Genomic DNA, 21,441 nt, shown 5'->3' on the forward strand with positions numbered 1-21,441 from the left:
TTTTAGGGTACATCGTGTCATCGGAGGGAATGCGCATGGATCCCGACAAGGTTAAGGCTGTGATGGATTGGCCAAGTCCAGATTCCCGTAAGGCCCTACAGAGGTTTCTGGGGTTCGCCAATTTCTATCGGCGTTTTATTCGCAATTTCAGCCAACTAGCCGCACCTCTGACTGCCTTGACCTCTCCCCGAACGACGTTCAGGTGGTCCGATACAGCTGAGGCTGTATTCGCCAAACTCAAAAGCCGCTTTGTTTCGGCTCCCATCTTAGTCGCCCCTGATTCCACACGTCAGTTCGTGGTAGAGGTCGACGCGTCAGAGGTGGGGGTAGGAGCGGTTCTTTCACAGCGCTCTCCCTCAGATGACAAGATGCACCCGTGCGCGTTTTTCTCCCATCGTCTTTCTCCTGCCGAACGCAATTATGACATTGGTAACAGAGAGTTGTTGGCCGTCAAGTTAGCATTGGAGGAGTGGCGTCATTGGCTTGAAGGGTCGGGGGTACCTTTTATTGTATGGACGGATCATAAGAACCTTGAATATATTAGATCTGCTAAAAGACTCAACTCCAGGCAGGCTCGGTGGGCACTTTTTTTCGGACGTTTTGACTTTGTTCTCTCGTACCGCCCTGGGTCTAAAAACATCAAACCCGACTCTTTATCTCGTATTTTTGATGCTTCCGAACGCCCGGTTACTCCCGAGTGTATTTTGCCAGAGAAGATAGTTATCTCTACACTCACATGGGAGATCGAATCGAAGGTCAAAGTGGCCTTAGAAGGGGTAACGCCCCCGCCCGGCGGCCCACCGAGTTGTTTATTCGTTCCGGAGGGGTTAAGATCCGAGGTCCTCAAATGGGGTCACTGCTCCAACATTGCCTGTCATCCAGGGGTAAACCGCACTTGCAGTTTAATAAAGCAACGATTTTGGTGGCCACTTATGGCTCGCGACATTCGCAGTTTCGTTTTGGCTTGCTCGGTCTGTGCGGTTGGTAAGACATCTAACCAACCTCCCCAGGGGTTACTTCAGCCGCTGTCTGTTCCTTCGAGACCCTGGTCCCACATCGCTCTAGATTTTGTTACCGCCCTCCCGCCCTCCCAGGGCAAGACGGTCGTTTTGACCGTCGTGGACCGATTCTCGAAGGCAGCACATTTCATTCCCTTGCCCAAATTACCCTCAGCCAAGGAGACAGCGGTATCTGTAGTAGATCACGTCTTTCGGTTACATGGCCTCCCGATGGACGTGGTCTCCGACAGAGGTTCCCAATTTGTGTCCAAATTTTGGCAGGAGTTTTGTAAATTACTAGGAGCCACGGTTAGTCTGTCTTCGGGTTATCACCCCCAAAGCAACGGTCAGACCGAGAGAGCCAATCAGGATCTGGAGAGAGTGTTGCGATGTTTGGTATCCAAGAATCCTTCATCCTGGAGCCAGCAACTCTCTATGGTTGAGTACGCTCATAACTCGTTACCAGTGTCATCTACGGGCCTTTCGCCATTTGAGTGTAGTGTAGGTTACCAGCCACCTATTTTTCCTAGTCTGGATTCCGAGGTCGCGGTCCCCTCTGTTCACGCCTTTATCCAGAGGTGTCATCGCACATGGACCAGAGCCCGTGAGACTCTGCTCCAGGTGGGAGCGCGCACCAAGGCTAAAGCCGACCGCCACCGGTCTAAGCCTCCCGTTTACGTCGTCGGTCAAAAAGTGTGGCTTTCTACCAAGAACATTCCTCTCCGCTCCGTATCTAATAAACTTGCTCCCAAATTTATCGGCCCGTTCACTGTCACCAAGATCATTAGTCCGGTGACAGTCCGCCTCAAACTCCCTCCGGCGTACAGGAGGATTCATCCCGCCTTCCATGTATCCAAAATCAAACCTGTTTTTCACTCCCACCTTAATCCGCCAGTCCCGGTTCCCCCACCGCCGCGACTCGTAGATGGGGAACCAACTTATTCGGTTAATCGCATTCTGGATTCTAGACGGAGGGGACGCGGTTTCCAGTACTTGGTGGACTGGGAAGGTTACGGTCCGGAGGAGAGAAGTTGGGTTCCTGCTAGGGACATTCTGGATCACTCCCTTATTGATGATTACAATCAACAGGTAAGGTCGGCTGGGAGCGTCAGGGGACGCTCCTAGGGGGAGGGGTACTGTCACGGTTCATGGATTCCCTGTCTCACTCTTGGGTGCGTGTTGAATGTAGGTGAGGGCGGAGCCTGGGATTGGCTCATCACGCACCTGTGGCTGATCACCTGCACCAGCTGCAACTCATCACCTTCACCCTATTTAGTCTCTCTGTTTCTCTCTTGTCTTTGTCAGAGCGTTGTTGGATGTTTCCCCTTGTGTCTCCGTGTTGGTTGTCGTTTCCCCCTTCCGTGAAACGCTGGATCCCTTCCCGGATTACCTGTACCGACCTCCCGAGTCACAGCTGCTCACAGCCTGCCCGTGTCGCCAACAGAGCCTCTCTCACTGCTCTGTCTTATCCGGACTTCTTCACTGTTCTGAGTTTTGACTTCTGTGACACTATCCGTCTAATAAACTGAATTACTTGCTTTTGAATCCTGCCTCTGTGAATCCGTTACACATGATCAATTCATGATATTCTTCAAATTTTGCGATGCCCCTCTAAAGCGGGAGGCACTGTGCTTTTGTTTAATAATTAGGCTATATCTTGTGTAATATAAATTATTGGTAACGCTTCATAAAAAACATTCATGAATGAGAACAACTGTTGGTATGATGAGCATGTGTCTGTAATGATAACTTTAGTATAGCTACTTTAATATCTTATATCTTTACTTCATATTTAATATGTAAGTCACTGATCTGTATTTTATGGCGCAGGGCTTGTCACATGGAAAAGTTTTCACAAGAGCCGTTTGTCAGTAACCAAAGGTTTGGAGTCAAAAGTCCAATTGCATAAATGCTTTTAGCACTGCTGGCCTCAAATGGTTCAAAACTGCTAAATTAGGACTCTTTTGTGACGTCTATCCTCCCAAAATAAATTCCACTATCATAATAGGTAATTATGAATCATGTGTGTGTGGGTTTTTGTAAGCAACATAATGAATTAAACATAATGAAATAATAAAACCACACTGTAAAAAAGCCTAATATATGTAATTTTAAGGAAAAATTAGGACCTCTATTTTTTTTTTAAATAAAATGCAGGTTAGGAATGGTGTCACGTTTTATGTGTTGGAATTTTATGCAGTTTATTAGCTCCATTTTTTTTGGGCCAAAACATTTTTTTTATTTGCAAGTAAATATATAAGTTTTCTCTTTTTTACTGAACAATTAAAAAAAAATATTTCCCTTTTTAAAATTAAAAAGCGTAATTAGGTTGCCATAGTGACAACAGCGCCCATATAGTTCATTGAAAAATTAGTAAATATGCTTATGTTGTATGCAGATCAAGGGACGTCTTTGCAGCTTATAAATCATAAAAAATACTGATTTAAATATTTTAAAGATACTTTAATCAGTTGTCAATTTTATGAACTGATAAATCCCGTTTAATTTTCAGTTGATGAAGAGACAAAACATTGTAGCGCCTCCCATGTAATAAACTGTTACTTTTGTTTGTTACTTTTGATATGAAATAAACGCAGTCTCACACTGTCTGTTGCAACCGGAGCTTCTAAAGACAGCTGCAATGACCCCCCCCCCCCGATGACTTTACTAATCAACGATTGGCTCTTTTATTTAGAAGGCGGGGCTTATCACCATTTGGGCGTCGCACTTAATCCCAATAAAGTCCACCATCTTCCTGATCATCGTGAACTGTTCATCTCTTCTGCTTTACCACCAGTTACATTACAAAATATACAAATGAACATCAGAAGGTATGTTGAAAGATACAGTAAAGGTAAAACTTACTGAAATCCATATCATGTCTCATATAATTGCTTAATCAATGTTCCAGCAGAGGAAAGATGCCAATAAAACGGCTTGTAAACAATGTCATGTGTTAAATTTACCTGAGAAAAGCCATTCAATGACCATAAACTCGTTAGTCAGCTAGAAAAATTAACTCCAGAGCGGAGCTTTTTCATTTGAATGAAAAAGAGCATATTCATATTTTTACTGTTCTTCGATCATGTATATTTGAATAAATCCATCAAGTTTTATGAACACCATTTAAATGTTTATATTTCAAAAAAAGGAACTGGAGTAGAAACATAAGTCAGTTATTATTAAGTTAGTATTATAACTTGATTAATATAAAAACTGCCTAATGTGTTTATATATGCTACAAACAATAATGTAATGTAGTAACTGACTCGCTGTAGTTTACAGCATTAGTTAAGATATTTTTTTCCTTAAGAACATTTGCCATGTACTGTACCTGATACTGCATATATCCAAAATAATTGATATTGACTTGAAATTAAATCAAATCGAATCGTGAAATTTGTGTCAATACCCATCCCTACATATATACATGCTAGACTGTCGCTCAATATAATAGACTATATAACAATTTGCTATGTAGTTCAATAATAATTTTGTGTATTTACTGATTTCTCAATTATGTAACCGTGGCTGTCTCTGGCATATTGGATTTAATGTACTCTCAGCAATTGGGTTGTATTTAAAGCCAATGAGCACTTTTACAGAAACTGGCATTTTCTTTTATCTCTTGATTAGTATTGAACAAAGCAAGTGTTTAGAAAGTATAATTCGTAGAAATTTGACCTTGACCATTTTCTACTAGCATTCAATTTGGTTCACAAAAATAAATAAAACTGAAAATGTGTTTGTGTACATTTTAAAGTTATCAAAATGTATAGAGGAATAAATTCAACCCTCTTCTTTTTCTCCACAGAAGGATGATGTAATATTCGATTAATCCCCACAGCCTGAGAGATGATCTTTAATAACAGACAAGTCAAATTATATTTTTGTGTACATTTTCTCATTTTAAAGCAAACATGTCCAAAAGCTTGATCCTCAAATCACTTTATCCAACAAAAAAATACAAAAAAAAGTCAACAATAGAGGAGAGAGCTCCTAAAAGTAGTAAACTAAAAGAACATGGCTGCAGTAATTAATTACATAATTGTCTTTGAGAGTGTAAATGAGTGAGGATCGGAAGAGAGGGAGAAGGACAGGGACAGATGAGGGAAGTACAGTAATATTTTATGCAGATGGCTTATAAACAGTAGCACCCACATCTTTGTGCAAATTGACCAACCGGAGGAGAGACAAGTGTGAGGATTTTTCTCCTCTGTTGGCAGAGTTGAACTGTTAGGTAAATGTGTAAACCACAGCAATGTCTACTCTTCCAGCTTACAAAACACAACAAACCAGTCAAGCTAGTTACCAGATAATTTTGACACAATATAATCTTAACATTTGCTTGATTAATATGACAATCTTGGGGATTGAGAAAAATAATTCTATATTCACAGTAGATATGCTTGTAGTCAGATTACTTTTAGTCATTTGGTTGCACTATAGAACTTTTGCTAGAAACAAAAACGTGTGTTTACACACACGGGGTCATTAGGGTCAGGGCCACACTGCTGTTTGAGGCCCGTAAGCATAAGATTAGCATGTGCCACGTTATTACTTTAAGTTGTAGATTTTCCTATAACTGGGAATCAGACAAATTAGCAGTCTGCATTGAAACAGATGTTTAATAACACTGTTTAATTTGTCTGTGTTAAAAGCCCTTAGGTAGCATATTTTGCTCATATTGTTGAATACTGAAAGAGTTGATAAGAATTAAATCCCAAATGAATTCCACAATACTGTACGTAACCAAAGAAACGTCTTAAATTCACAAATTGATCAGCATGAAATTATCAACTGATTATTATTAGTTATCATATACAAAAGGTAACAAATAAATGTATACCTAAATCCCCTGGTATTTCAAATCCTCTGTTTAAACAAATCAGTTATTCTACATACAGTCTTACCGAGCATTTATTCATAATAGACAAAAAAAGGTCTGTCCGTAATTATGAAATTCTTAAATAACTGACCATTAACTAGTCCAAAGATTATGTTTATAACTCACAAATAACAAGTTATACCTTGGGGAAAAGAGAGTAACTGTGTTCGTGTTAGGGTATTTTGATAATTGACAAATAAAACAAATATAAAGTAAGACCAAATATGACACAATCTCACAGGGTATAAGACAAGTATATCTCACCTTATTCTCATACATTCCTCTTTTTTGAATATATATATATATAACTCCATATATATCATATACATATAAAATTGAATGTATTGATTGAAAATATCTATCTTTAACAAATTTTAGATGGCGGCAGTATTACCTCAAGGCCACACTTGTATTGTATTGGGAGAAGTTTTTTTATCCTCCTGGTTCAGGGCAGATTGTCAGATCCTTTCCTACTTGGACATGCTGCGTTCACATGCCAAGTCCCGTTGCTGTAATGCATCCTACAATCACCATTAACATGGCTATCTACTGTTGAGTTGCAAGATGGTCTGTGAACATACTGTAAATTTCCGGGCACTTGGAAGCATTGGCATTGTTTACAGGAGAGGTTTAAACTCTTCTCTTTTCTTTTAGTTGACACTGCTTTCTAAAATTCAGAAGTCTCTCCTGGAACTAAGAAATGCACACAATTCCAGACGGTGAAGATATTCCTAAACTTCCTCTGTTAATGTGAGAGCATTTTGTAGCGTTTGCCATTTGTTAAACATGGCACGTGATGGAAATGGCTGTTTGCTGGCTATATCATTTGTTATTGTGCAGAAGACCCATTAAAACATGACCAGTTCGACCTGTAGCTGAAAATAGTAGATATTGCGCAGTAGGTCCACACTCCTGTCCAGCATGTGTTTTTTTTTTATTCTTAGTAGGCGGCAAACTAGTGAAGAAACATGGTGGGTGCTTGGGTAAAATCTATATTATGTAAGGGCTGTGCAATGCTAAAAAAGTGGGTTGGAATCTATGGTGTTAGACTTTGGGAGAAGTTTTATTTTTAATAGTAAAATTTGTATTATTTTGTCATGGAACTATATCCTGCATTTTGACTCTCCTCAACTATCTAGCAACTGCTTCAGTGCACGTTCAATGTTCATTCGGTGTCCCACTCGTGTCACCCCTAATTCTGCCAGATCGTCCTTGGTCAGGGCAGGAAGGTGGGCGCCTTCAATCTCGTGCTCCAAAAATCGGGCACGATGTTCACCTAATCCCACGCTCTCTAGCCACTCTCCCACATCATACTTACTCCACAGTGCTAGGGGGCGCTGTCTGAATGGTCGCAGGGCCAGGAGAGGGGCTCCCAATACTGGTGAGGGGCAGGGGGAGGCGCATGGCGAGGGGGATGGAGAACGGCTGCGGGCTCGAGCGCTGGCGCTCCTCATGACGAAACGCACCTCCTTGGGCTCCTGGGGCAAACTTAGGCTAGACGACTTGAGGATAGTGTGATGGTGGTGGTGAGGGCCGAATGTACGAACAGGTCCCAATGGTTCACTCCGTTCAGGGGTGGCTCCAGGGCTCGGAGTCCTACGGGTCACTGGGTATCGGCTGCCAGGCCGGATTGTGAAGGTGGTGCCATAGCTCCTCTGAGAGATGGTGTGAAGCTCCCCTAAACTACTAAAGAGTCTAAGAAAGAGAGAGTGAAAAAATGAAGACAAATAAGAGAGGGGAAGATGTAGCAGAAGCAAAAAAAGCAAACAAAGGAAGAGTCTTAACTGCAGTACTTTAGGGAAACTACTGGGATGCTAACGTGAGAGAAAAGGAAAGTGGATCCAATGCTGTAAGCATTTGGGGTTTGTGATAATTTAAATAGTGCAGAGCATGCAGTGAGAACTTAATGCAATAAAATGACAGTTAGAGCAGTTAATATAAAACTGGAGTCCTCAGAAAGGGTATAAAAAATTGGTGCATTAGCATATCACAGTATTTCCACCACAGCATGCTTTTGGTATTCATTTTGTAAGCATCCAAAACTTGCTGCAATCAACTTACCACAACCAGTGCAGCAATATAAACTAAATGTTGATTTAACATTAGTTTCATTTACTTTTTTATTAAAAAGCAATTTGATTGCCCCACAGTTGTACACTGAAAATTCCAGTTTCGTTGCGCAAAGACAGACAGAAGCTGAAATGCCTCAGTTACTGCATAATGAACTACCGTAAGCCTTTAAGACAAGCCTACAGTAGCATTTGCAGCTTGATTAACGGCTGCAGTAAGGGGTTTAGTGAAAGTTAGTTAGACAAGGAGTTGTTTTTTACCCACAGAGCTAAAAACCTACGATTTACTCTCTCCTCCAATCTCCTCAAATCTGCAAGGACATACAGACACACACACACACGTGTGTTATGGATAGGCAGTCTAACCAGGTGTGTGGCTAAGGGTGTCAAAAGTGAAGTGGGTGTATTGCTAAATGATATTGAAAGTTGTGCTGTGTTTCATGCAGGTGTGCAAAATGTGCTGCTGTTGTTAAGTTGGTAAAAATGAACAAATCTTTCCTACCTAGCACCTCCGACAGGTGATCTCCTGCCAGGGTCAAGTGGTGCTCCCATTGGTGGCTCCTCTCCCAGTGAATGAGAGTCTTTACTTAGCAACTCTGCTCCCATTGCAGCAGGCCGACTTTCATCAGACCCACTCATCTGGGCCCGGGGCTCCTCCCCCCAGAGTTTGGAGCGTCTTTGGAATAGGTAGCGTGGACGGCTGGGGCCTGTGCTGGGTGGGTGTGGAAGCAGCTCACTGTCTGATGACTGTTTAAGCAGTGGGTCCCTGAGATGGGCGGGGCGACCACGCCCCACCCCACAACGTGGTTTGCTTGCATGAGCGGAGTCTGTGCTCTCTGAAGACAAAGTGGACATGCTGGAGACGGTGGAAACAGTACTGGTGGTCTCCATATGTGGGTCTTCAACCCCAGAGTCTGCCGTCGAATCGCTTGCTTTCCCAGAGGAGGTCTTGGCAATGGATGGCCGCGATCCACTAGGTGAAATGCTTAAAGTGGCTTTGGGTGTTTCTTTAATTAAAAGGCCATTAGCAAAGGGTTGAGGGGGTGGCACAAGGCCTATCTTCCGAAGCTCCTCTCGGGTTTCCTCGTCGCTAGATGAGAGCAACGCAGGGGGAAGTGTCACCGTGTATGGCTCTGCTTCCTCCTCTGAGCTCATAGTCAGACTCCGAGCAGTCAGATTGGAGAGGGTTGGGGCAGGGGATGGTAGGGTGGGTGGGACTGCCGGTGGGGTATGTTCTGTATCCATCAGCGCAGGTTGTACACCTTGGCCGCTGGTTGCAGCAAGTGCCTCTTCCAAGCTTCGTCCAGACCCAGGGCTACCACTGGTCACTTGGCTTGCTGTTTCTGTGATGCTGACCGGCTCGTCTCTCCAGGAATTAGATGGAGGAGCCTCAAGAGGAGCAGGTGGCGTCGCTCCTCCTTCTGTCTCTGGCCTTTCTACTGCTCGGCCTTGAGTTGGCGAAGGTGTAGGGGAAGGTGTAGGAGTGGGTGTATTCCGGCCACTAAGGGCACGTTCTCGTGCAGCCAGTGCAAGCGCTAAAGGTGAGGAAGGATCCAGTGGTCGACCTGTTAGAGGGTGTATAAAAGTGGTGCCCCCTGGTGGTGGGCCAGGGGAGAGCATTGGTGCCGGTGGAGGCAACTCAGCTAACTCATCCACTGAGTGGGACTGAGAAAGCAATGGGGTAGTCTGTGGCTCTGTCGTGCCTCCTTCTACAGATAGGAAAACGCTGGGTCTGCGTCGGGCCCCAGGAGGTGTGATCCTAGCCCGCTCTGAGAGAACCTGCTGTTGGAACTGCTCCGCTCGGCTGCTGTGGGGAATGCGTGACCCTCCCAAAGGAGAAGGGTCTCTACTAGTCTGAGCGGAAGCTCCCTCCTCAACTGGGCCTTGTTTGACTAGCGGACTCTTTCTACGCTGGGGCTTGGTAGGAGTATAGACAGCACTTAGACGACCTACGTTAGCATACGGATTCTCTACAGGTGGTCCACGCCTACGACCACGTTCAGGAGGAACCGCTCCAGAGGTAGGCGTTTGTGGTCTTGCAATAGGGGCAGGCTCAACTGGCAAATGGGAGGTGTCCTGAAGAATGATCATGGAGCGTGTTTTTCGCTGGCGGTCTGTCGTGACTGGGCCATGGAGTTTGGGCTCTGCCCCCGGGCGGAAGCTTGAACGACTCTGATTGGCAGCGCGAGAAGGGGGTGGAGGTGGAAGAAAGGATGGAGGTGGGCCTGAATCAAGAAAGTAGGGAGTTGGAGGTGGTGGAGGAGCTGTCTGTGGAGGTGGTGGAATACTATCTTGTCTAAAGCTGTCGGTCATTGAGGAGCTTCTCGGAAAACGATGCTCTCCAATCAGGGCTGCAATTCTCTCATCTTCAGGAGCACCTATAAAATAATTCTCGGTGAGACTGTGGCTGTGTTGTTTTAAACAAAGATCAAAACTCTGGTGATTATTATATTTAAGTGGCTCTTTTTATGTTGGTGTATTATTTAAAAATGTATAAAATTGTTTGCATTTGTGTATATGCATGACAAATGACACATTACCAAATGACTTGGTTCTTGACATTCCTCGAGGCAGCTGCATGTGACTTTTGTCCACAGCCAAGGATATTCCTGCACTTAAACCCTGCCTCTCTAACAGAGACTACACACAAAAACAAAGACAATAGATAGTCAAATACTGGCCAGAATTAAGTTACTGTCAGAACAACAAACAAATCACAGTTTCTGATTAATCAGCTATAAAAGAAATAAGCAGAAAATGCCATCAATGCAAAAAAAATTAATAATCTAACCTAAAGACAATATGCATTATAAGCAAAAACTGATCAGCAGCCAAATCTTTACTCACACAATTTGGCTACAGATGAACACCATCTGTTGTATACAATGCATAGTATGTCAGAAATTACCTGTTGCCATATATAACAAGGGCTCTTGTTCCGTATATTAAGGTTTTGGTTTTGTTTTATAGAATATTGTTTATAAATAACTCTTTTAAAGACACCCTGTGGAGAAAATCAAGTTTTGAATATTGTTTATATATATATTGAATTATGTTTGAAATATGAAATATGTTTGAATTCACCGGTGTTTCTGATGTCACAAACATCCTCGTAACCAATCATGTCAACCTGAGGGCCGCATTTAGCATATCATCGTTACTATGCTGTGAAGCAGGGGAGCCTCAAGAGAAGGCGAATGGGAACATGGTTTATGTAGCATTAGCAGCACATTATTAGCTGTCTGATTATAACGTAGTCAAGCAAAAGTCTAAACATCGCGACATTATAGAGAGGGATACATAAAATGCATTACCATTCTGATACATCGACTTGTATTCGAGCCTGTATAATTCACTCTTCCACTTCTACTAAATCAGTTTCTGGTTTAAACATATATGACTGAATTAAATATAGTATTTCCACTTGCCATTGTGCAGCGTTTCAATAGTTAAACAACGTCTAGTGAGTAGCGATAACGATCTCTGAGCTATTGTGAGTGGAGGAAGGGGTAATTTAGTATACGCAGAACCATGAATATGTAAAAGAAGCATAGGTATGGTTGCATTTAAGCCATTTTGTTTAATATTTATGTAAACCAACTAGTCTTGATTTTTAAATGGTGTATGCTTATGCGTATCAGACTCACACTGATCTCAGCCTGTGTGATTCGGCGACTTGTTGGTCTCTGTTTCACAGTGGCTGCTCTGGAGTCTGTTTCTGGAGGGCGTGGCCTCATCACTACAACCGGTTCTTTGGGCGAACTCAACATCTCATCCAACTTCTCTGTGAGAGATACACACAGATGTACACACATACAAAAACACTTAATACACATTCCTGACCAGTATTCTGTCCGTCCTCTGATCAAATCACAGAAAACCAAACAATCACCAACTGTATCAGAAAACTACACAGATCCCATGTGTATAATATACATAGTAAATATACACCCAAACAACTCAAGGAGAGCTAAAACAAAATATACACTCACAAATACACAGACATACATAACAGCAATCTAGTTTATCCACAAAAAGAAAAACAAACATGTACACGTTGACTTTACAATTTTTCGCAGTCACAGGCAACAACACACAAGCTAAAAAAATGTTAGATAAATCCATTCATGACATCACATGCTAATCAGCATATAGAACCAGTAAATGACATCATCAACGTGAGACTGGTGTCATATCTTACCTCCCCTCCTTCTCCTTGACGCTTGTGGGCAAGAAGGACAAATCTATAGTTCCTGTTTTAGCTCATAGATTTGTGCATTAGATGGTCACTTTTCATTAGCAATGAATGAGCAAAGTTATTACTGCACAATCATTCTCACTCTCTATTCATTGCTGTATCATTGTCACCGAAAGAAAACACATTAATCTAAGCAAATTTCTCCATTAGTGAAAAAAATAGGATTTGATCCAACTTGTGCCTTGCCCTCAAAGATAATGATAGCATCCGTTTTAAACTTATCTGAGACCGAGCATAAAGCGAGGAGGTGTGTATCATCCATGCTTGTTTGTATGCATGAGCATCTGTCTTACCCAGCTCCTCCAGTTCTGCAGTCATGCTTTTTGAGCGCAGGGTCAGGCTGGTGCTTGGGTCTCTCTTGGGAGGTGGCGGAGCTAATTAATTATCAGGAAGAACACAAAAATGCAATATTTAAATCAGCATTTTGCAAATTCATAAAGTCCAGTTAAGTGAAAAGAAAAACGCTGGGTGTGCATAAATCAATGCATGCATGAAGTGAGTTGAGGATAAGAACCTTTCTTGCGGACAACGTCTCCAGTGTCCGGTTTGCGTGTGACAGACACCACCTTCATTACTAGCCGACTTCCACCTTGCCGAATCAGTGATACCACCTGCCTATGTCCCACCTTTACTACGCTCACCCCATTTACCTGACAGATATGGGGAGAAATAGAGAGAGATGTAACACACAGCCTGTAGAAACCCAGTAGATGAATGACATGAATGATGTTTTTTTTCTTCTGATAATTAAAAAAAAAAACATTTGACTTCTATCCGGTGATATATGCTGGACTTCTCCAGTCATTTAGGGTACATTTACATGACAATAATGTACTAAAAACTGACTATGTGTACAGACCATGGGCGTCAGAACCATTGTATGTGGGTGGGAACAAGACCCATCCAATGTCTCCAGTGTTCACCTACCGCTAACTGATAAAAACTGAATTTATTAAACACGTTAGATGCTTTATTTCCACTTTTTGAATATTTTCACATTTTTTATTGAAAATAAATGCCTTTCTGATCTGATATGGGATGGGAATATTAAGCGAGTTTGGTAAAAGGCGGATTTGAACCGTGGGTCGATTTGTCGATCTGCCTTACCCCTACACTATAGTCATTGCAAATAATTTGGTGTCTTTGTAATTTTGTCTAGCGTTTAGTAAACAACGCAGGTTATTTGCACTTATTGTAAATGGCATCTTCTCCAGTAAAAATGTTCTGGGGGAAGATCCACTCATATTTTCTTTGCTTTCGACTCCCATGGAACAGACAATAATGTTATCAAAACTAATTTTCTAAAGAAACATACGCACCTATACACTGAACGCGTAATACGCATGACATCACAGTTTTAACAAATTCACATTTTTGTAGTTTAAACTGATTATAATGGTACCATTTTCAGAAACGTACACTTTGAGTAGGCCCTCAAAATGCTGTTGTCATGTAAATGTACGTTTTTTTCATTTTTAGTTGAAAATGGTGCCACATCAGTGCCGATAGCCTCATGTATACATATAGCGCAACTGATCCGAGTCCGATTCCCAGCTTGAGGTCCTTTGCCGATCTTGTTCCCCTCTTTTTCCACTCCATGCTTTCCTGTTAAAACTCTACTGTCCTATCCAAAAAAGGCCAAAGACACAACTTTAAAAAAAGAAAGAAAACAGTGCCTGGTAAATGCCTCCTTAAACTCCGCTTCTAGCTTACAATTGACTCAAGGCTCTCAATTAGACCTTCCTCTATCCAACAACCTGTAAATAGATCCAAATCCCCACTTTTTTATTTCTTTTTCAATAACCAATTTCACTAAGAAGAACACTCACAGATGTAATACATTTCCCTATATGTTACCATAATAAGTTAATTTATTGCTTTAGCACAGAAACTCCCAAGTTTCTTTCTGTGGTGAAATAGCCCTTTAAATATTAAAGGTGGGGTAAGTTTTATTTCAAAACGTTTTACCAAACGGACTCGGGCCGAGTGCAATAACGAACTTGTAGCCAATCAGCAGGTAAGGGGCGTGTCTACTATTGATGGTGGGAAGAGCACTCGCTCTTGCTCAGTGTACGTCATTATTCAAAACACACGAGTCACACATGACAGACATTAGCCGACAACTAATATATGCTGGCTTTTGCTTGAATATGCTCGTGTGTCATGTTCGCTTGTTTGTCCATTTGTGATCGTATTGTGGCTCGCTTCAGCGATGATAAAGACCCGGGCATTTCCACCTCATATGGAGCATCTAAATCTCCTCACTGTCAGTTTAAAGCATCAGCTCACACCCGACAGTTAAGATACTATACTCCTAATACACGTTTGTTTCCTCTTTTCATGATCTATATAACCCTTATCCTGTCATAATTGTAATATGTCGTTAGCTGGACTATCGAGCTTGTGTACTATCGAGTTTTTGTGATGGAAGGGGTGACTTTCATTGAATATCCGACCTGGATTTGTAACACACAGATTCTGCCATAGTCGTTGCCTGGGTTACGTATGTGTGGGGCGGAGCTATCAAAATAGGGTCGAGACCTTTTTTGGGGGTAGGGGCGTGTTTGCTCTGGTGATTTGAAATGACAGCAACGGTTACCAGAAAGCACTTACCCCCTTGTGTGTGTGTGTGTGTGAAAATCAAAAGTTTTTTTTATATACCTCTATGAGGAAATCCCCCGTCCTTAACCCTGCCCTCCATGCCACCCCCTCCAGGTCCACTGACTCCAGGTATTGCAGGGCAGGAAAAGCAGGAGTAGGAGTGAACTCTTCTATGGGCGTCTCGGCTAATAAGAAAAAGCCAATTACTGCATCTGTATGTGAATTTTGTTCATGCTCACAGACGTATGTGTTTCAGACCTTTAGCTCCCCGAAGCACAAATCCGAATCCTTCGCTGTCTCTCTTCTGCAACGTTGCACTTTTTTCTTCTATAACATAATCACTGTGGATTTACAGAAATCAATAGTCAGATGTGCTGCCCTGCCAGAATTCACAGATTCCTCCTCCCATACCCACAATCCCCTCACACTGGCACCATGTTAAAATAAATCAGGATAAATGTGAGAGAAAAGAAATGGTTGGAAAAGCATATTACCATACTACTCATGCTATTTCTGCAGGACGTATACTGTGCATAGTAATGCCTAAAACACCCAGATGATCTATTGCATATGGAAAATGTGAACATATTAATATACAGTATATACTGTGTAGTGTGTGTATACCTGTAAGAGGTATAGTTGTCATAGGAGCCAACAGTGTAGTGCCTAAAAAGTCTCTTCGTGCGATCCTCTCTTGTCTCTGAGAAACAGATGAGTGGCCACATCACACATCAATAACAGAGATTTGAACATTATACTGCAGAATTATTTTAAATAATGCATTTGGGCATATTCTGAATGCAGGTCTGTGTGTGTGTGTGTGTGTGTGTGTGTGTGTGTGTGTGTGTGTGTGTGTGTGGTGCAGGTATACATAATGTCCCTACAAAGATGGCAATATCCGAAATCCTTGTCCTTGTGGGGACATTTTTTCCCACAAGGAAAAGTACTCATAAATCATACTGTCATTTTTTTAATATAAAAATCTGAACATTTTCTGTGATGGTTAGGGTTATGGTATAGAAAAGTTTGTACAGTATAAAAATCATTGTCTATGGAATGTCCCCATAAAACATGAGTGTGTAGGTGTTTGTGTGGTTTGACTCGAGCTAGGAATTATGAAGACCTTGTATTTGTCTATTCAGGTTTCAGGCCACGCCCCCTACATTATGAGGACATGTCGATGTCCTTATAATTCAAAATGCTAAATAAATATACTAAATAATTGTATTTTTATTAAAAATGTCAAAATGCAGACAGGTTTGGGTAGCTATGATGGGTAGGTTTTTCCATGCCTATGGAATGTCCTCATAATGATAGGTGTACAAACATTTGCGTGTGTGTGTGTGTACTGACCGAGTCGTGGGTCATACTGTCTCATCTGGACTTCCTCGACACAGTGAGCAGGAAACCAACCAGTTCGTCCTTTGACAGATCCTTCCCAGAATCCTCCTTCACCTATGCTCAGCACTGGTGGAGGCAAATACAAACTGTTAAATGTTGTATTATGGATTTTTCCCTCTTATATATGGGTGTTTCTTCAACTGCAGGCACGTTTAGTCCCAGATATAAAACTAACTTCTTTGCTATTGTTTTTATTTTATTTAGTTATTTGAAAATCACATTAAACTTGTTACTTTTCAAAATTATTTAAGTATAAATATAATTGTTTTACCTTTGTTCCAAACACAGACGTTATCATTTTAACAGGGGAAAAAATCTATAAAAATTCTATTTTATAACTTTTTATAACTCAACACTGATCATTTATGAATGAAAGTAAATATAGTGAAGAGTGAAAAAATTATAAACCATATAATTTTTTATACAAATTAAAACTCTTTTTTTTTTTCTGTCCTCAAAACTTGTTCTTCTTTACCAAGGAGACAACAGTGAATGGTGGGCTTGAGATGAAATATGAGATGTAAAAACAAAATCAAGCAAATATTGTGCAGTATTTCCAATCAATGCATAATTTTGTACTATTATTTATTTGTATGTGTTTAGGTTAAACAAAGTGGTAGTTATTAAATCAACTATTTTATTCCAAACAATGTTCATGATAGTTCAAGGGAAATAAAGACCTGTAACGCATTCACTACTGAACAAATTCAATAGACTTGAGAGTTTTGTCCACATGGCCAATAGTTGAAGAAACACTCCTATTCAAAATGACAAAATGATTGTAGCAACCTTCCGCATAAAAAAATATTCTTGATCTTTTTCTGCATCTCACAGAGACCGACTGACCTTTGACCCTCTCTCCTCGGTTGAGTGTGATCTCACCCTCGCCCTGCGGAGTGTGTGAGCTGACAGCGATGAAGGTTCGGCCGGGCACCGCGCTGTACAGCCGTCGCTTGGGCCCTCGAGACACGGCTGGAGGACTCGGCTCTCTCTGTACAGGACTGCCAGGACTAAAAGGGATTAACAACCAGCTCTGAGCTCCATATCCACTCTTATGCCAGGTAATTAAACAGTACTTTATTTCATTATTATTTGATCATTTTAGTTCTTAATATTGTAATTAATAAGGGTGTGATGAGACATTTCGCTCACGAGATGAGACACTAGACTGGGTTCACGAGAACGAGATTTACATAGTATTTTAAAGAAATCTTCAATGATGCATGACAAGAAAAAGAGTGTGCAGGTGCATTTTGCAATGTTTTAACTAATCAACTTGTAATGAATGTCATTTCAGATCTCCTTTCTGAACATTAATTAGCATATGCAGTAAAAGACAACAATAGTCCAGCACTGTAAAGGGTTTTCCACAAACTCGACTGACTGGCTTCTCTCCTGTATGATTGTCTCTTCAGACCGTAGAAAAACTGCACATGATTTATGAGCTTCTACAACTTTCGACCTTCTAACTGACCCCCAACAAATTGATCATAGATATTAAGTGCAAACATAATCAAAGTACTTCATATTCAAAGTGCAAATAGAGAATGAATGTTTCTTCAAGCATGATTCTGAGCTAAGAGATGGTTACAACTACACAGCTCAGCCTGAGATGGTTTTCATTGGGAGGATATCTGCGTGCCTCAGGGAGTCGCTTTCAAACAGCGGTAACTTATTGATACTTTCACTTTCGTGATCGTGTTTACTTTGTGAATATGGAGCGGTGGGACTGAACAAGCATTTGTCTTGCGCTTCTGTTGCGCAACGAATCCTCCGCCACGGTCCTGGTCCTTTAATATCACGCACACCCCAATAATTAACTAGGCTTATGATACTCATGTTTTACATGAATGTAAATTCTACATAATTATGATAATTAGCACCATTTTTGCTAACAAATCAATCAATATATTAAAATATGATTAATTTTTAAAATTATTTATATTAATAAAATGTAATTAAAAATTAATTACGTTTATTTTTTAAAGAGATAGTTCACCCAAAAAGGAAAGTTCTGTCATTAATTACTCGCCCTCATGTTATTTCAAACCTGTAAGACTTTTGTTCATCTTCGGAACAGAAATGAAGATATTTTAAATTAAATTTAAGAGATTTCTGCCCCTCAAGTGACAGCTACTCCCACGTTCGAGCCTCAGAAAAATAGTAAAGACATCATTAAAGTAATTCATGTGACAGAATGCTCATTTTTGGCCAACTAACCCTTTAAAATAAAAGAGCATTTCTGTAGCTTCAACATCATTGCATGTCATTTTGTATAATAATAACGCATACAGCTACATTTGGATTATTAGACAATGTCGAAATGAAGTGTACCTGCAGAGTTTCAAAGGCATGTAAGGGAACCACTGACATGTAAAAGAGTAAAAACTCCTCACACATGCTCGCGCTCATGATCGCTACTGTACATCTGAACACAAACAATAATCAAATGCACATTGATAGCTCTTCTTCTGTTCACTAAAATGTAATAAAATGTATGTTTCTGCAGGCGCATATAACTGTGTCTCTAAGCAAAGGTATTACTTTTCAAGGCTAATATAGCGCAATACCCACAAACTGTGCATTCATTTCATATTTCGTGAGAAATGGTAGCTTATTTAATGTATAAATTATGGTATATACCCCAAAAAACTTAATATCATACTTTGTAGTAGTAGTATTGTAAAATATATTACCTGTATGCAATGAAATCCAATGTAGCTACAGCAGTGGAATTAGTCATAGACAGCATACCCAGGTGTTCAACTAATAAAGATCTTTAGCAATGGCAAACAATAGGATGCATTTGCAGATATGCTTTTTTAAACTGACTGTAGGTCTATGACCACTTCATCCAACGCTCTTGATGTCCACTCAAAAGAGTGATTCATTTGTGGATGGGGCATCGCTCATGCCCCAGAAAAAAAGGAGATGGTGCGCTTGGAATAAACTATGTATTTCTTAACATGTATTGCTTTCAAATAAAGTAACGAGAGGAACGTCGCCCAGTGCAACAGTTTTTTTCACTATTTGTGAGTTAAAGCAAAAGTACCCACATTTAAGTCTACTCCTAAAAGTAAAATTTTCCCCCCAAAAATACTCAAGTAAATATACACAAAAAAGAAAATTTAGGTGTTCCAATTGAACATTTTCTAGTGACTGATCACATCTACATTTTTCAGTTAGCCAAATTGAATTTCTGTGAATTTACAGTTCAATTCACACAAATTTAATTTGGCCAACTGAAAAATGTAGATGTGATCAGTCACTAGAAAATGTTCAATTGGAGACATTCATTTTTTTTTTTACAGTGTAACGTAGTAAATGAACTTTTTTTATACTACCCACCTCTGGAAAAGAGCTGTGTATGGGTGTTGCTAAATATCAAATTTTTTGTTCAAATAGAATAAAAAAGATCATATTGGTTTGGAGAAACATTTCTTTAATACTATACAAATGAAAGCTGACTCCACACCTGAGGTGTCCTCCTGAGCGGGTGTGTCTCCTGAGGCTGCGCGTGTGTGTGTGAGCAGCCTGGGGGCTGCGCTGGGACGGCCCGGTGTCGTCAGGCTCCAGAGGGGGCAGGCTGCGAAGGGAGGGGGCCGGGGAGGGAGCTGGCAGACTCTCATCTAGAGCGTTATCACTGGCCGATCGCATCAGAGAGCGACGCGGGGATATGCAGACCGCACGCCGCCGAGACGAATAAGAAGGGGTCTCCCTGAAAGGCACTTTTACAGGAAAAGACTGGCGTGTAACTAGTTATGCACATACACCCTATTCACATTTATGTTGCTATATTTTGAGAAATCTCCATGCTTATAATAAAATCATGTACATTTGTGGAAGATGTCAGACATGCACATAACAAAAGATTAACACCACACACAACAATTATGGAAAAGGAAAAAATAAGTATTTTTGTACTGTTACACAATTTGGCTCTTACCACTGCATATTTCATTTGTTAAAGTTATTAATTATTTATTGAACAGCACTGATCAAAATGACTAAGATGGCCAATCAAATCAAAGGCGGGCCATCTTCCAATCATAGATGAGTGCAAATTCCAACGCAACGCTTTAGTTTTAACAAAGAAAGAGTGCGTGGTAGGGTGTAAGCTAAATATTTAATATTTGACAACTGTTTTACCATAGAAATGTTCAGTGACTGAAAGTAATATCCAATGATGCACTTTTTAATGACATTTTGGTGTTTTGAATTGTAATTCCTAGCTGAATATGACAAGACAAGAAATGTTTTGTGTGTTCGACATGACATGGACTACAAAAGAGTGTGTATATTTTAAAATAAAATATTACTTGCAAATAGTTCAAATTAATTACTTCGCAACTACAACAATTAGAGCTGGATAGAATACCTTATTTTACTAATCTTATTTATTTCTTTATTCCCTCAAATCTTCTTTAATTCTTATTTTATTGAATTTCTTTAAATACAAGACCAATTTAAAAAAATTATCCCCCCAATATTATAGATATGGTTACTGCCGTGTGTGTGTGTGTGTGTGTGTGTGTGTGTATGTAAATATGTGTCTATATATATATATTTACATCCTTAAAATGAGAACCATTTGAAAATTGCAGTCCTTTTAAAATCCAGTTTTTCTAATATCAGTTGTGTTGGATGTTCAAACTAAGTGTTTAAAATTCTTGTGAAAAATCAGCCTGAGATAGGAGAAAGTATTTCAATGTAAAAAAAATGGAATACATCTCAAATGTATCAAATGAACCTCAGGTGTGCCATTTGCTAAGAAAGTAGTAGCCTTAGTCATCGAAAAACTTTCTTAAATCATCAGTAACATTAAATGACCGAGTAGACCAGAATGGCCACTGTAATGGATTCTCGAAGAATCCTATCAGTTGTGAATAAAAACCCATTTTCGCCTGTCGAATGGATCAAGAACACTCTCCATGATGCAGGAATGGATATATGCAGGACTATTATAAAGATAAGAACTAGCAGAACAGATTCACCTCTATCAGGCTGAGATAGACAGAAATCACTCATCATAACCCAAAGCCTTATCACCTCATCTGTTACTCGCAGCTGAGACGCATATGGCTGCTGTTTAAGAATATATGTAATGCATCCAATTAATTTTAATTGAAACAAAGTGTTACCGGGGTAACTTATAAAATGTATAAAAAGGGCTGCCATGTCCATGGTTCATGCTTTACGGATATAAATATCATACATAAAGTCAGA

At 40.5% G+C, this 21,441-nt stretch overlaps 1 protein-coding gene and 1 long non-coding RNA gene across 14 annotated transcripts in view; one reads left to right on the forward strand and one right to left on the reverse strand.

The window, feature by feature from the left end:
* Positions 1-3,706: 3,706 nt before the first annotated feature.
* LOC137049513 (uncharacterized) overlaps positions 3,707-21,441 on the forward strand; it is a 46,911-nt gene continuing 29,176 nt past the window's right edge. For both annotated transcript variants that reach the window (XR_010899625.1, XR_010899626.1), the window contains exons 1-2: positions 3,707-3,829; positions 17,050-17,276. This is a non-coding gene — a long non-coding RNA (uncharacterized lncRNA). The remainder of the gene's footprint in view (positions 3,830-17,049; positions 17,277-21,441) is intronic.
* The window catches only part of shank3b (SH3 and multiple ankyrin repeat domains 3b), a 45,156-nt gene continuing 28,558 nt past the window's right edge, over positions 4,844-21,441 (reverse strand). For 7 of the 12 annotated variants that reach the window (XM_067428045.1, XM_067428044.1, XM_067428036.1 and 4 more), the window contains 14 exons: positions 19,691-19,943; positions 17,062-17,225; positions 16,168-16,281; positions 15,439-15,514; positions 15,073-15,155; positions 14,875-14,999; positions 12,728-12,863; positions 12,507-12,587; positions 12,157-12,177; positions 11,603-11,739; positions 10,496-10,595; positions 8,458-10,333; positions 8,237-8,266; positions 4,844-7,581 (listed from right to left, as the gene is read on the reverse strand). In XM_067428045.1, coding sequence (XP_067284146.1) covers positions 7,014-7,581; positions 8,237-8,266; positions 8,458-10,333; positions 10,496-10,595; positions 11,603-11,739; positions 12,157-12,177; positions 12,507-12,587; positions 12,728-12,863; positions 14,875-14,999; positions 15,073-15,155; positions 15,439-15,514; positions 16,168-16,281; positions 17,062-17,225; positions 19,691-19,943 — 3,764 coding nt within the window. In that variant the 3' untranslated portion in view covers positions 4,844-7,013. Of the gene's footprint in view, positions 7,582-8,216; positions 8,267-8,457; positions 10,334-10,495; positions 10,596-11,602; positions 11,740-12,156; positions 12,178-12,506; positions 12,588-12,727; positions 12,864-14,874; positions 15,000-15,072; positions 15,156-15,438; positions 15,515-16,167; positions 16,282-17,061; positions 17,226-19,690; positions 19,944-21,441 lie in introns of all 12 variants that reach the window. The other 5 variants (XM_067428041.1, XM_067428047.1, XM_067428048.1 and 2 more) reach the window with 5 other exon arrangements.

This window comes from Pseudorasbora parva, chromosome 20, assembly GCF_024679245.1.
Source record: "Pseudorasbora parva isolate DD20220531a chromosome 20, ASM2467924v1, whole genome shotgun sequence".
Taxonomy (NCBI): Eukaryota; Metazoa; Chordata; class Actinopteri; order Cypriniformes; family Gobionidae; genus Pseudorasbora; species Pseudorasbora parva.